General features: G+C 43.1%; 2 protein-coding genes across 2 annotated transcripts; one reads left to right on the forward strand and one right to left on the reverse strand.

Annotated features, from left to right (window-relative positions):
- The first annotated feature begins 262 nt into the window (after positions 1-262).
- On the forward strand, positions 263-6081 carry LOC138615349 (inositol 1,4,5-triphosphate receptor associated 2). The gene is made up of 13 exons (XM_069688901.1): positions 263-1117; positions 1201-1264; positions 1367-1439; positions 1536-1563; positions 2079-2219; positions 2329-2460; positions 3115-3274; positions 3360-3400; positions 3509-3559; positions 3649-3785; positions 3864-3992; positions 5037-5144; positions 5228-6081. The coding sequence occupies exons 1-13, from the start codon at positions 1106-1108 to the stop codon at positions 5376-5378; spliced, it is 1227 nt and encodes a 408-aa protein (XP_069545002.1). The 5' UTR covers positions 263-1105; the 3' UTR covers positions 5379-6081.
- Positions 6076-14358, reverse strand: inavaa (innate immunity activator a). The gene is made up of 10 exons (XM_069688900.1): positions 14314-14358; positions 10060-10156; positions 9505-9638; positions 9207-9329; positions 8880-9114; positions 8735-8788; positions 8163-8388; positions 7565-7714; positions 6762-7452; positions 6076-6320 (listed from the first exon to the last, which is right to left on the reverse strand). Exons 2-10 carry the CDS (start codon positions 10121-10123, stop codon positions 6228-6230), a joined length of 1770 nt encoding a protein of 589 aa, XP_069545001.1. The 5' UTR covers positions 10124-10156; positions 14314-14358; the 3' UTR covers positions 6076-6227.
- Between the last annotated feature and the right edge of the window lie 1639 nt (positions 14359-15997).

The raw sequence follows: 15997 nt of genomic DNA on the forward strand, positions 1-15997 counted from the left end.
AAGATTTGGATTAATTAGGTAGAAGTATTTGTTTGTATTGAATTTTTTTTAAAAAGTAATAGAAATGTTCCCTTGGGCCTGGGTCTGCCTCCTCCTATAAAGTCATTGTTACACGTAGACTACAGTCAACCTGTAAAAGGTACAAGTTTTTATTTTTCACCTATATTTAGCCTCAGAAACGTTGGTCTCCAGTTAACAGCAGAGCAGCTTCACTTTCCTTGGTACCACTTTTCCATGTCCAAATGAACATGCACCAAAAAAAAAACTGGGTGAATTTTTTTTTTTAAAACACTTGGGGTTCAGTAAACAAAAATGCATGCAGGTGTCTGCATGAGGAAATCTTTGTTAATCTTTAATCTCTTTTAAGATTTCTATCTTGGTAAATATTTCTCTTGTAGAACTTGTATGCAGTAGTTGGTGTGTATCTCGACTAAAAAAAAAAAAAAGTTATTGTTTGCACCAAACATAAAATGATGCCTGAAATGACAATATTTATAGTTAAAACAATTTAAAACCCTTTATGCATTTGGAAATGTTTTTTTGTTGAAGGGAAACAAACACGTGAACTGAACAGAAGTCATGTAATGGCCTGTGGTGTAACAGCAGGTGTAACATTGCTGCTAATAATGGGATTCATCAGTCCTGACCCACTTGGCTGGTTCATGGAACCATCACACTCTGTGTTGTTAAAGCTTTTCAAAACACCATTTTTGTTTTTCCATGACTCCACCAGTTTAGTTCAGGACAGCCAGATTTGGTTCTTCAGTAATGTTATATAGTTTGATATGTTGACTTCATTCTTATCAACAGATCTCCCCGTCAGTTAGATCCATTTCCTGATTACAGCATCAGAATTTATTTACTACAGATAAATACGCAGCTACCCATGAGCCTCTCGGGGCAGTTGTCCTGCTCTGGTTTGACTGTGGATCTCTTAATAGGATTATCTATTCTCGGTGCAGGAGAAAGCCAGAGGAGGAAATGAATGTGAGAGTATGTCTTGTGTATTCAGCCACAATGAAGAGTCCCCCGTTGATGATGAAGAGGATTTGAATAATTTAATTAGACCATACCAGACTCAAACTTCTGGATTACTCTGGTGAAGATGAACGCTGAGGTGAGTCAAATAATCTACTTGTTCCTGTAGACACTTTATATGTTATGCTTCTGTCTGTGAATAATGTTTCTGAATGTTTTCAGCCCGATGCGGAGGCAAACGGGAAAGAACTGCCCACTATGCCGGACAGTGAGGGCAGCGAGGAAGGTAACGGTTTAAAAGAAGTTCCTGGAAGGACAGTCGGTCAGTCTTGTGGCTCTGAATAGAAACCAAATGGCATCTTTTTTTTTTTCTTTTTTTTTTTAACAGAGAGCAGTCGTGAGGAGCCTCCAAATACAAGCTGGAACGAGCTGTCCATCATTGAGCGTGTCGGCCTCAACAGGTGCAACTTGTGACTGCTACACATGAAGATATTTTGAAATGAACTACATTTGATTTGACCTTTTATTAAGCTGTCAAACACCTTGTTTTCTGACAGTGTGGAGATGTCAGAGAAAGATCTGGAGGTGAGTCCTCCACACTTCTCAGTCAGTGTGGGATCAGATGTTTCCCTTTGTTTTAGCTTCAAGTGCTTTTTCATGTATTTGCTGCACACACACACACACACACACACACACACACACACACACACACACACACACACACACACACACACACACACACACACACACACACACACACACACACACACACACTGTGCCACTTGTATGTGCTTTTATTATTTGAACTATAACCTGGTGTTGTAGGTCTTCAGTTGGAATATTTCTGATCTAGTGTAAAAGTATATAGTCAAAATTACGTTTAGTTTATTTTGTTTAAATCTAGTGCATTTGAATTACAGAAGAAATACTCAGAATTACAGTTTCTTTCATTTTAAAGTAAAAAAAAAAAAAAAAAAAATTACATCTGAACGAAATATCGTTTCTCGTTGGTCTCAAAATCAGAGAAAACCATAAATATCTGAAATGTAAGTGTGAATGGTAAACCCGTATGAAGTGAATGACTTTGTTTTTGCTGCCAGTCGGCCTTCTCTCAGCTGTCCCTGGCTTTCCGCTGTGATCAGTACACCCTGAAGCAGCGGCTGCAGGCCGAGGAACATGCCCGCAACCTGGCCGAGGAGAACATCCAGCTGGAGCTGACGCTGGGCAGGGAGACCCTGGAGGTACAGTGTGTGACAGATGATGTCGAAGTATGTCCCTCATGACCCCCCCCCTCCCCTCCCCCTTCCCCCATGTCAGACAGCAGGCACACCTGTGATTGTGTGTTTTCAGACACTGAAGGGCCTGTGTCTGGACAGTAAGCGCAGTCAGATCCTACAGAGGCTGGAGCTGTCGCTGGACATCTTGGGAGGGACGGTGGAACGAATCTCCAACACAGCGGAGGTGCTCGGTGCTGTGCACCAGGTACACTGACGCTCCTGATTTATCTGTAGATGCTCTTTGATTTCATTTGGTTTTGTGTCATAAGAAACAGCAGAGCAGTGGTGGAAGAAGTATTCAGATCCTTTGCTGAAATAAAAATGCATTTAAAAAAAAAAGTACACGAGTATGAGCACCAAAATGTAGTTGAAATATGAAAGTAAAAGTCCTGTTTATGTCTGATATTAGATTATTAATATTAAAGCGTGTCAGCGGCATGTTGCTGTTGTAGCTGCTTGCAGGCGGAGCTCGCTTGAACTACTTCATATCCATTTTTTTTTTCAGGTGTAAAAATGCGATGGCTCGTCAGATGATTATTGGAAGAAAAAACAAAGTTCTGATCCACAAATCTGTTTTCGGTTTTTGGACTGTATCAGACTACATGTAAAACAATATCTCCAATCTCACTTGGAAAGACAGACGTGTGTTCACAGATTTAGAGCATATAAAGAAATCAGTGAACTCATTCAGGAGACCCAAACGCTCTTTGGATTCATACCTTATGGTATCTTAATATTGACCTGCAGCACATAATAAATGAACCTGAGATCTTTAGTCAGTACCTCTGGCTGTAAACTGGCGTTCTGTCCTCACTACACTCAGTGATTTTTTTTTTTGATTTTTTTTTGTCTCGTACAGGAGGCTCGAATGAGTCGGGCAGTGGAGCTCATGGTGGCTCATGTGGAGAGTCTGAGGATAAGACACGAGACAAATGTTTCAGAGCTGGAAGAAGCCAAGAAGATGATACAGCAGCAGCAGAACTCCTGCAGAAGCGTCAACAATCCCAGACTCTCACCAGGTTTCCGATACTCTGATGTTTCGTGGTGTTTCTTATTGTTCTGTATTGTGCACAGTCTGTCTGATCACTGGATGTCTTGTTGCAGATCCAGAGGACGGCGAGAACAGAAGGAAAAACGTTCCACAGGTGTGCGGATATTTGGCTTCTTGTACCGTCTAACGTTGGAACAAATACCTTTTCTTTACTTTGATCTGCCTTTTTGTTTCTGCTCTTTCCTCCCTTCTTTTCTTCCAGAACAACAGCCGTCGAAGGGTCAGCATCTCAGTAATTACCAGTGAAACTCAGGTCACCTGGTTTCTTCAGCGAACTCTCCCACTTTATGAACAAACGTGATGATCCATAAACCAACGTGAGTTTCCCCTACGTCTCCACAGGAGAAGAGAAAGCGTGACTCAAAGAAGAGGTCCTCCTCCAGCAAGAAGTCCTCCGCCCGCTGTCCATCTCCCACCCCGAGCTCCGAGTCCAGCTGCTCTGCCGTGACCAAGGACGACAGCTACTCAGTGGACGACAGGTCAACCGCAGACTAAAAACTTCATCCTTCGTGTCCGGATCCTTTGCCGACGTTTAATATCGACATGTTTTGTTTCAGGCCAAATGATCCAGATGAAACTCCATCAGAGGCTTCAGCTGCTCAGTGTCCTCCAGAGTCTCCGCCCGCCCCCGAACCGGAGGGCCCCCCATCGAAACAAGCAACCGCTGGCAAGACCCACGACAAAAAGTACGGCGCTGTTCGTAGATTTTAAGGAGATGGACTAAATAACAGAAACACAACAGCCTGCAGTACTTTCATGAAGCTCTTGACTGTGCAGGATCTCTGTATTTGTCATTCTACCACATTACATGAAGTGTTCGTGACTGATGGGCCTGAATAATTTATTCAGGCAGAAACTGTAAATAACAACAGAACTTTTTTTTTTCAAGAGATTTTTTTTGACTGACAGGCTCTCCGAGCAATGACAAGTCTAAGTATCTGCTGTGGAAAAAGATTACTCACAACAGCAACTATACTAGTTTCACATAATGTTCATCAGATTTTTACACTTCATAGTAGCTTCACTGCATTATCTTTTTTTTTTTTTTCTAAAGTTAATTAAAAAGAGGCAATATCGTTTCTATGAATTTTCAGTGTTTCTGTCATAAAATGCAAATTGTGTCAACAGAAGGGCTCAAAATCTCCGAAAGCAAATGAACTAAACAGAAAAAGGAAATATAGTTTGTAGAATTTGAATTTGTCAGTATGATGTGAGTAATGAGATTACTTTGATCTAATCATGATGTCATCACAGATTTCTCCATAGTAACCACACAGTCCCTGATATTTGGTCTTATTGATAAGCCTCATAGTAAAAAGTTCAATTTAGTATGTTAAATATTTCAGTTAGCATTCATCTTGCATGGTGCAAAAACCCTGTGTTTTAATTAGGTTTACTATTTCATACAAAGAGGTGGGGAGTGCTCAGTTAACGGCTACAGCTCATTTTGCCCTCAACCATGGTTCATCCAGCTCTTGTGACATTATATATATATATAAATACACTGAACTGTGATTAAAAAAAGTCTAAAAATCACCATCAACAGAATCGACAAACACCATTAGGTACTTCAGTAAATAGGTATTTTCTTCTTTGTCATTTTGCCTATCTTGTGTCACTGAAATCATTTAATTATAGGCAAACATTTCAGATATGTGACATCATCACAGCTCCATTTAAGATATGTGACATCATCACAGCTCCATTTAAGACATGTCCCTTCATCACAGCTCCTGTCTGGATACTTTGCGGCAGAGACACAAAGGCAAAGCAGCATTGTCCAAGAGAGGAAAAGAAAAGAAGACAACAAATATCTACAGAAATATCTCTGTGGGCATGTAAGTGAACACAATGTCATTTATTCTTTTAAAGGTTCAGTGATTAACATTATAATGCTACTGACCAGCTGCTCTCTCTTCAGGTGTGGATCTGTGTGGCGGCAACATCCTCCAACTCACTGGGTGTATCGCTGTCGATGGGCGCTCCTCTTCACCTACCTGTTTGTGCTTTGCTGGTTCATAACGCTGATTTACGTCTTGTGGAAGCTTCAGGATGAAGAACTTGAGCCATGAACTGTTCCGACACACTGTTATCAACACTTTATCTCAATTCTGTCACTATGCTGTGAACGAAGGCTCTGCGTACACAAATATAAAACAGTTTGATGTAATGCTTTTGGTTGTTCATCCGGTGTTTCGAAATACTTTTCTGTTCACCTTTAAGATAAGAAATCCACAAACGTAACTGATGGTCATATTTTTTTTATTATAAATATACAAAAAAAAAAATCAAAACTGATACAATCACTTGGTTAGTAAGAAAACACCATACTGCAGTGAAAACATTCATCAAACCACCATTAAAGGCATCAGTGATTACTTATTAAGATTAATAGCAAATGTTAAAAGTCAGCTTACTTCACATCATGGCTAGACATGTTAAATTTTAACTATGTATATATATATAAAAACAACAACACGTGTTCAAAGGTGTATCATTTTTGTGTGATAATTCTTTACGTTGCAGGGGGGAAACTTTAAATAATAGATAAATATTGTCAAAATTATATTAAAAATGGGGAAGCTTATTGAAAAACTACTGCAGGTGAATTTTATGTGCAAAATGTGTGCCAGCCACAAAGAAAAACGATAAACAGCACGTTTATGATCCATTGGAAACATGTATGACATTGCAAGAGCCTCAATTCACCTCAGATCTACAAAGAAACAAGGTCAAATAAATAAAACTGGCATACCACCTTACGTTAAGTTTTAAATTAATTACCGATTCAGGCACCGATAGGTCCACGTTTTACTGCATCGCGTCGACAAGCGATCTCACAGAGAGTCCAAAGACTTAATAAATACAGAGATAAATAAAGAGCAACGACTGAAAACACTGCAGAGGATGAGAGGTGTCGGCTACACCTGGCTCACGATTTCAGCATCCTCGGCCACAAACCACTGGACCGGAGTCCCGTCAGCAGCTCTCTGGAGAATCACATTACCCGAACCCTGTGAACAAAATCAGCAAGTCAGCGACCACATTAAACTCTCTTGACATACATACAATATATTGTGTAAAGAAGTGCAATTAGCTGATTCGTCTACTAAAATATTATTCATCATTTTTCAGTCCTTTCCAAGTAAAACTGCCCAAAACGTAATGATTCCTGCCTCTCCGGTTCTAAGAATTTGCAGCTTTGTTATGGCTTGACCTGATTGTAAACTTACTATCAGTGATTGTGACAGCTGGTTGGACAAACAAGGACTTTTAAGAACTCGAGATGGGCATTTTCGTTCACGTTTTATAGACCAAACAATCAAGAAAATAATGAACACTCTAACTGATGATAAAAGTAGCTGTTAGTTTGCAGGTAATATATCGCCAAGAAAGACTTATTTCCTCCTGTGTGACTTACAACTTCAGACGTGATTCACGTGTTCAGTACCAACCTGTTTAAACGGAGGCAGGTAAGGTGAAGCGGGGCTCGTAACACTCAGCGAGCTCTGCTGCTCCCCGCAGCCTGGCCGTAACTTCTGCAGCTGGTTCCTGTGATGCCAGGACTTCAGCTCCTCTGACACGATCTCCCTGGGCATCAGCCTGATGGCGTGGTGCGGGTACTCTCTCAGCGAGGGCGTCCGCACCAACCTGGTGTAAGGCGGGGGGTGCTTCGGGACGCTCCTCGGGGGAGACGCTCCTTCCTGCCACGGTTTTAGCTGTGGGCTGCGTGTCGCAGCAGGAGCAGACAGGAAGCACTTCCCCGTGTCCGGGTCGTGCGGGGAGAGGGGCCCGACCTCCGCCGTGGCCCAAACGTGGCTGGACTGAGACTGGCTGGTGTTGTTGTGCGGGCTGGGGAAGCCGGAGAGCCCTTTCTTCTGCGCTCCAAAGTGGAAGCCGTAAGGCGGGGGGGAGAGCTTAGGGATCTCAGTGGGTCCGTCCCTGCCGGGAGAGCTGATGTAGGAGGAGGAGGAGTGCTCCGAGCTGCTGTCCTCAGAGCTGGACAGGTAAGGGCGCAGGGGAGAGTACTCCGGAGAGCGCACCATGAAGTCAGCAATGCAGCGCCGCTGAGGCAGCCTGGCTCGCCCTCGACTGTTCTCCGAGCTGAACCGCTCCATGTCGGCACACTGCTTTTTTTTGGGAAGTCTGAGAAGACACATCATGTAAAATTGTGAAAATCGTCCTACACAACATCGTGGCTACGCCCTTCGATCGCTCCGTTAATGTGTGCTATTCTGACATGACCTTCTCCGTGTACCTGAAGGACTGGGAGTACTGTCGGCGTACGAGCAGCTCTGGAGTGGAGGGGGCGCTGGTGGAGTGGTTGTGACGCAGAGCCGAGTTCTTCACAAACTGAGTGAGAGGAATCCTGCTGCTCTCTGCAGACACCTGGGTTCCTGCTGGACTACTGCAAACAACAACAACAACAGCAGCAGGAGCAATGACGTGAGAAATGCAATGCTTCCCGCAGGAGGAACTTTTCCCGCGCGTAACCCCCGACAACGCGTGCAGCTTTACACGTAAATCGGGACTTTGACTTACAGATTTCTTCTGTTAAAAGTCAAAGTAAAAATTCTTCTTTCAAAGCAAGCTGAGAAATACATACATCAACCGGGATGCTGACATTAATTTGTAGGCATTTGTACTGTTTTGGCATACCGACCTGAAAATATGTATTATCCAAACAGCTACAAGCTGTTTAAACAAATCCTGCACTTTTCTCTCCGATAGTAATGATAACCGTATGATATGAAAAACATCGGTGTATTTACGTGTTGTTACATTTAGGCGAGGTGCATCTTCGTGAAGTAAAACCTCAGCATATTTGTGTGTCTGACGGCACTTCAGACTCTTACCTGGACCTGCTGCTGGAAGCAGACGGAGGTTTCGTGGCCCTCTGGTAAGGCTGGTCCAGACTGGACTCTTTCCACGGAGAGTTCTGGATGGGAGAGCGCTCGTACTCCACACTGAGCTGGCTTGAGGACTGATGGGTCGACTGCAGGGTCTTGCCTGACAGCTGGAGTGGTTCTGAATAGGAAGTCCCCAACACTGGAGGTGAGAGGGGGCCGGGCGAGTCCACATCTGAGAAGGGTCAGACAGAACATTAAAGTTTTTTTTTTTTTTCTCACAGGTTTTACAAAAAGATTTCGTAAAATCACATCTGAATACAAAAAAACTGGTGCAATCCTAATTAATATTTTTTTTTACATTGAAATGAAAGAAAATTTAAAAAAAAAATGCATTTCAATTTAGTCATGAGTGAGAATTCATTTCAGTTCAGCACATTTGAAATAATATGGATGTCCGTGTGCTACTTTGAAACTGACGCCACCATACTGCTCCAAAATATTTCTAATCTGCACCTTATAATTCATACTTCTTCGTACTAAATATAGAAATATACAAGTGTAAATGTACTTCAACTCACCATCATCCAGAGCCACCACATCAGAGAGGGAGCTGTCATCAGACATGCACAGATCTGAGAACAGAAATCAAAAATGTTTAAGGTTTTCCCTGAACCCGCGCTGTGTTGCACAGATTGGCCTGAAGGGGGCGGCAGCGTCACTCGCCTTTGTTTTGGCTGGCTGAGCTGGTGACGCACGGTGAGTTGCACTCGCTCTTGATCCTGTGCTGGAGCACGGCGTCCTGCAGGTCCTTCACTTTCTTCTCCTCCCTCTTGCACTGCTGCAGCCGGCTCTTCTTCTGTGGTTTGCTGAGGTTATATTCAAGGGACAGTTTGCGGGCCGCCTCGTAAATCTGCCGCTGAAGAGCCAAGTCCGTTTCTAGTGCTTGCAACTCTGAATCCTGCAATGAAGACAAATTCTGACATTTAGTCTTGGTTGATTAATAGATGATGACTTTCTCCGTGAGCAGTTAACACTGATGGGGGTCTGTACCTGTGGGTCCACATGGATCAGACCTTCATCCAGCTTGAATGAAGCTCCGATCCTCCTCCGAACCCGTGGTGGCTTCTCATCTGGCATCAGAGGATAGTCTGATGGCAGTGTGCCGGTCAGCTCCTGAGAAGACAAAATAAAAGAATTGATTACCAAAAAAAAAGGCAAATTTAGGACCATTACACACACACAATACAGTCCTAACCATTTTATTTAGAGCCATTATAAAGTTTATGAAAACGAATCGAGACACAAGATATTTTCTTGTGGTGTACCTACTCTTCCAGGAGTTACTTACCGCCTCCCTGATGCAGAGTTTTCGCAGCTCCAGCAGGCAGAGCTCCAGACGCTCCTCCAGAGACTGGTGCTTCAGTTTCAGGGCTCTAGTGTGGGTGGTCAGGTCCTTCAACGGGGACGTGGGGCTGTCTGGACCTGCAGTGCGCACAAAGATCAGGCTTTTCTCGTCGGCTTCCGGACCAGCCATAAAAGTAGGAATATTTTCTACACTAAATAGCATTTTCGACTATATTTGAACAATACATATAGTACTTGTATCACTACTGCCGGTGCCAAGTGATATTTAGACAGTGTTTTTTTTTTATTTTCTTGCCACTGAGAACATCTCGTTTAAAGCTCTTCGATGAAATTATCAGTTTTCTTATGCATTTGTGTAAAAAAATGAACACCGGTGACATGTTTCGTTTTTTTTTTTTTTCTCTCAGACATGAATACTGGAGCTCGCCTGAAAATCCAGCACAGGTTGAGCTTTTATTAGCAGTAACATCACCTTTTAAAATGAATCAGCACATGTGACATGGTAATGTGTGGGGTGTTTCTTTAGCGTCGTCCTTACCAGAGTGCACAATAATCCCACTGTCAGTGTCACTGATCTCCTCTTTACTCTCCACGGCCGTCATCCTGACTGTCTCCTCTTGAGTTTCTTTAAAAACCTGTTTTAATGAGAAAAGTGTCTTCACATTAGTGAAATGAGATTGATCACTTTGAAGAGGGATATATTCTCCTGTTGTTTTCCTACCACGTGGCTTCATTCATTCTCACTCTGCTGCTTTACTTAACAAAAGTGAATGACTGGCAAGTGATCTTTTTACACACTTATCCACGCAGCTCTCCACCTCCCTCCTCCTTTCGCCCTCCCGTGCTCAATCACAAAAGGGGCAGACCCCCACGGTTGACTCGGCACATGTGCGGGGGGGGGGGGGGTTAATCTGAATCGCGGTGCCATGGCGACGGGGCACGGCGCGGCTGGCTAGGGGGAGCGTGTCGCTGTGAGGCGTGTCAGAGGGCGTTTAAAGAGCCCGGACCCCGAAAAAAGAAAGCAGATGGCAGCGGGAATTACCCCACTCATGGGCTGCACCTGTTCCCCCACCCCCCCACACACACACACACCCCTCCCTCTGTTCCTATTCAACCAGTGTCCAGAAAACCCTCTGGGGGCTTTGAAGTGGAAGAATGTCTCAATGCTGGGCTTGTCCCCGCAGCATCAGATCACCAGGTCCCCGCTGACTCCCGGGCGATGCCGCCCGTTTCACCAACACACTTCTCACAGGCACAATTCACGTTTACGGCCCGCTCCGCTCCATTGTTGCTCTGCCGCAAACATGTGACTGGCAATAAACAAAAACGAGCGGCGGAGTGAAACGACAGCTAGTAGAGAAAAACGGTGACAGCAACAAATTGGAGATATGATTTACAGATGAGGCCTTTTAAATCAGGCCAGGAGTCTGTTTGGGTGAAACCACCTTCGGGTGCAAAGGACAACTTCCAAGATAAAGCCGCGTTGTATTTTCTCAAGTTTCTCGTGATTAAAAGACGCCATTAGTTTAAATGCCGCTTAATCATAAAAGCGTAGCTCATAAACTTGACGACTCCAGAAGATCCTCTGTGTTAATATCTTGTAAACAAAACTCCTATAAGCAAATATGTATTCAGGAATAAAGGGGAGGAAAGACGACATGAAAACGGACACCACATGAGAGAATGTGTTGCTAAGGCTTCTGGGTATAATCCTCAGCTCCTGTCTCAAAGCTGTGTTTGGAGATCGGTATCAGGCCTTTTCCTGTAGGGACGAGGAAGACCCAGATCCTGTGTGAATGAGAACCTTCTCCAACAGGATATTATTGTGAATCCCACCGGTCTGACCCATTCACCACAGCAACTCATGTGAACTGACACAGCTACGAGCAGTCAGTAGCACAATGAGGCACAGCGAGGCAGCTCGAGTCAGTAAAACAACACTACAACAAAGGCCCTGTATCCACCAAGCGGCCTCAATAATCTGCTGCGGGCGCAATATCTGCTGACAACTCAGACTTGAGCAGCGTTGTTGGGCCAATATCGAGACAAGGCTCGCAGTGAGAGCCGGAGAAAGGAACGGCGCTAAGTGTTCAGCGTACGAGGTCGGGGCCCGCTGTACTCTCGTGGCTCCATGCTGCAGCAATCTAAAACTAAAGACGTCTACAGGAATCCGGTCTGGTAATCAGAGACAGGCAGGGTAATGTGGGATTTACCCACTTACACCCCATAACTGTCTGAAGACTTTCACAAGAGTCTGTGGTCGGAGGTCTAGGCTGAGAGAGTGGGTGGGTGGGTGGATGAGTATGGGTGAAAGTCTCACTAGAAGTTGCAGTTTATTGGCAAAATGCTGATGCCATTTGTCACGGCTTTCATAACAACCTGGAGTCGAGGGAGTGTTGAAATTATGCTGTCAGGGCAGAGCCAAAAAACAAGAGTTTTCTTGCTCGAGTGTAACAGAACTCATAGTCCATTTCCTGCAGGCTTGGCTGCCGATAGCACAGTCTCCACCCGCCATACCTGACGGACGCAGTCATAACATCTCAAATGAGCGGAGTGTGTTATCTCGCAAATGATGACCACCTAGAAACGTGTCAGGGATGGGAGTTGACAGTCCCACCCGTCCTCACCGTTCCCCGGACCGTGACGGCGTAACATCTACGGAAGTTGATGTTTATGGCAGGAGATCATGATGTGGATTTACTGTCTCCCAGACTTCCCCCACCACCCTTTCCCATGAGCCTTTGGCGCTGCGTGCTCCTGGATTGCCGCCACCAGCACCGTGCTCATTACCACTGTGGTCGGCCCTGGAATTACCAACGGGGACCAGCCTCGCCGAGGAAACAGCGAGGGTTGCCTGAAACCAGACCGAGGCCTTTTCGAACCCTGTAATTAAGATTCTCCACTGAGTGCTGATACTATGGAAGAAACCAAACGACTTTACAGCATGCCTTATTTCAGAGTCTGATGAAAAGCCAAAACCCATTCAGCAAAATGGATCCACTCTGCACACAATATGGACTGCTGGAAGAAAAGTGCATCAATGTGGGGGAGCGGCAGGCGAAGTGTTGTGTTACAGAGCGCGTCACTGGAGTGAGATCTTTGCCTTCAGAAGCAGCGCTGAGTGTGGAAAGTTCACAGGCTGCTACAAAATGCAGACAGTAGGCTGACATAACACATCACAGTCTGTGTCAAAGACTTAAACACTGTCAGCCTGTTTTCTTGGCCAACATTCATTCAAATCTACACTGTTAAGGAGGGCAGGCATCTTAGTTTTTCAGCAAAGACAATGCAGAGGTAATAATTACCATGCCGGCCTGCTCTCAGTCACTGGAGGCCATATGCTGACCAGACACATCAGCTCAGTCACAGCCCAATGACGGAGTAAATACAAGAAGAGATGCTCCATTGTTCCCCAGAGGCTGATGGGCTGGCCGGGGATCATGACACCTTGTCCCTCCGAGTCATCATTTCTGAATCCTCTGAATGAACACTGATGGTCACCTCAGGCCAACAGCAGGATGTGGTTACAGCTTTTCACCCTCAAGTGCCCACCACTGACAAAAGACCCGGGGGGACTCCAGGAGGCAAAACAACACAGCGGTGTTGTCTTCAGCACCCCAGTAACACCTCATGTCTGTCAACATGTGGACTGGAGGAGACTGTTTGCTCGCCTGCCGTGGACACAAACAACTACCACCGACCAGCCTGTTGCCCCGCATAAGGCCTGCAGTGTTATTTATCTGTGAAAGCGTCCCATCCATGGCACAAAAGGGAGCAGATGATGTAGGGCCGAAATAACAATTACTTTGCCCATTATTTTCTAGATTAATCGATTAACTTTTCGGTCTATATAATGTCAGAAAATGCTGAAAAATATCAAAATAGTGTTTCCCAAGGTTCAAGGTGCAGCCTTAAATGCCTTGTTTTGTCCCGACCAACAGTCCAAAATCAAAAGATGTTCAATTTATTGTTATTTAGGAATAAGGAACCCGATTTTAAAACGGTGGAATAAACAGTTTTAGCCTTTTTTTTTCCATTTAATAATATGACACAAAGCAATTCATCGATCAACAGAACAGTTGAAGATCAATTTTTTTTGTTCTACCAACCGATCAATTTATTGACTAATTGTTGCATTTCTAGTTGTAATACTGCTTCAATAATTTAACAGAAAAATAAACATTTCAAAGTACTACATTTACAGCTCAAGTATCAAAATTAAACATTGTAATAATGCAGAATGGTCCCTATCAGACTATATGGTAATATTGTTATGAGTGATGCATTAACATGTAAAAAGCATAGTAGAACAATGTGAAGCCAAATCACTCTACTTTACATACTCATGGACAGGTTAATCTAAACTATTACATTATATATCGTATTTATTTTTTGAACGTAACATTTTAATCTGATAGGTGACTATTGTAGTAAAAAAAAAAAAAAAAAAGTACCATATTTCCATCTGTTCTGTGGTGTAGTAACATTAAACGAAAGTATTAAAGTAAATCACAAGTGGCTGGTGACTGTAGTTAAGTACTGAACTCGATTAAATGTACTCAGTTACCGAAGAGGAGTGAACACGTATCATAATAATATGTCCCTTGGAGGTGTTTGCTACTTCATTTTAGCTCACTGCTCTGTAACATTTCTCCAGTTTAACCACTTTTAAAAAACATCCCGCTTCATCCTACCTGAATTGTTTACTACTAACGCGGCAGCTTCCTCTCTGTCCCGTGTTTTTATCTTTATATTACGACGTAAACCTACAGAAAATAGTTTGAACTCTTACCTTGTAGTTAGAGGTCTGCTCCTCTACAGCATCCTCACTGAAGCATCAAGAGTTGTTACTTTCTCCGGTCAGATGCGAGACAACCGCTTGAGACATCTGTTTCAGAAGACTCCACTTTTTCGATCAAAGGGGATAGGCTTTATTGATTTATGCTAAGGTATTTCTATTTACAAAAAAAAACTTACACTTGCATTTACTTATATTTTCTTAAAACGGTATTGGTTTTTTTGTATATCCGCTCAAACTTGCATTTCATTTCACTTAAACGGTAAAGGTCACACGTTTTGGTACACTGTTCTCCCCGGACTCTCTTTAGATGGTTTGGTCCAACGCTGCTGACTTTCCAGACACGCTCGCCGTATTGACACTGCACGCGACTCACGGAGGGGGCTTTTAATTTGAAAAGGTGCACAAAAGAAGAGGGATGGCCGCAGGGAGAGGCAAGTTTTGGTAAAACAAAAAACAAAAACAAAAACAAAACACAAGACAGCTGGCAAGTAAGTGAACAAGACCACATTTACTTATTTCCTCTATGATGATGATGATGATGAAAAACTGTGACCAAAATGTGACGTGTGAGCCAACACGAACCACCCATTCATTTAACAGCCCAAGAATACGTTAAAACATATTTATATTACAAAGACAAATGTACTTTTGATTGAGTTTACATTGGAAGATGTATTTTAACGAGGCAGTATTTGACCTGCTAATGCTGAGTAGACGGTTTTCTACTGTGGCATAATTTATAGCATTTAATTTGTTTATCATATTTAATTAATTATTGATGACATTAGTCCTTGTTGTATCTTGGGGAGTGATTAAAAGTAACTACTAGGTGATCAACCTGGTATATACAATTTTGGATTATGATAATATAAAACATGATGCAGCAACAGCATTAAGATGCATCTTACACTTTCATGCAATAATATGATAATATTAACGCACATAATACATACATTTACCGGTCACTTTACGAGTATTTTAATTTGTACGTATTTAAAAGTACTATTTTCTTATGTTGATAGTATGTAATATTTGTATGTGAGATTCCGATAAAATAAGTTGCTAAAACAGCAAAAAGGCTACTTTCATCAGCCATCAGGCGGTGGTTTCTGTGACTTTCCCAAATGTCTCCAGTGCCTTAACCAGACCCTTGGGTATTCCTAGCCTATATATCCTGAAAAGCCTCCTCCAGATGGCCTGTGCTTTCTCCTCGCATCCCGTGATGGAATGAAAAGATCAGCTAATTAAACAAAGTCCCATATCCATGTGAAAGAAGCGTGAGAGTCCTCAGGGAGAAGAGCTGCATGAAGATCAATCCCCAATGCTTTGAATGGTGTCCGGCACCACAACACATCGCTGCAAACCATAAAGCCTTTATTTCCACAGCACACAGACATACTAAAAATAAAAAGTCACGACAGAAACAGATGACCAAAGATGCACATTTATATTGCTGGGGGCTTTTATTGATAGAAAACAGTGGTGTTGAAAATGTTTCTGTTTGCGTAGCGGTCTTACAAAGTAAAGAATCAGGCTAAATTGATGTGTCCCTTTTAATGACTAAAACAATAAGACGGGTTCATGCTCCTTTAATCCAGGAAGACGAATTGGGAAAACTGATTTGAAAGAAAAAAGAAGAAAAAAAAAAGTATAATGACCATACAAAACATAAAAA

This window comes from Brachyistius frenatus, unplaced genomic scaffold (genome assembly GCF_029030835.1).
Source record: "Brachyistius frenatus isolate BFR_SWC_R1_liver_20210118 unplaced genomic scaffold, ASM2903083v1 Contig_6, whole genome shotgun sequence".
NCBI classification, from domain to species: Eukaryota; Metazoa; Chordata; class Actinopteri; family Embiotocidae; genus Brachyistius; species Brachyistius frenatus.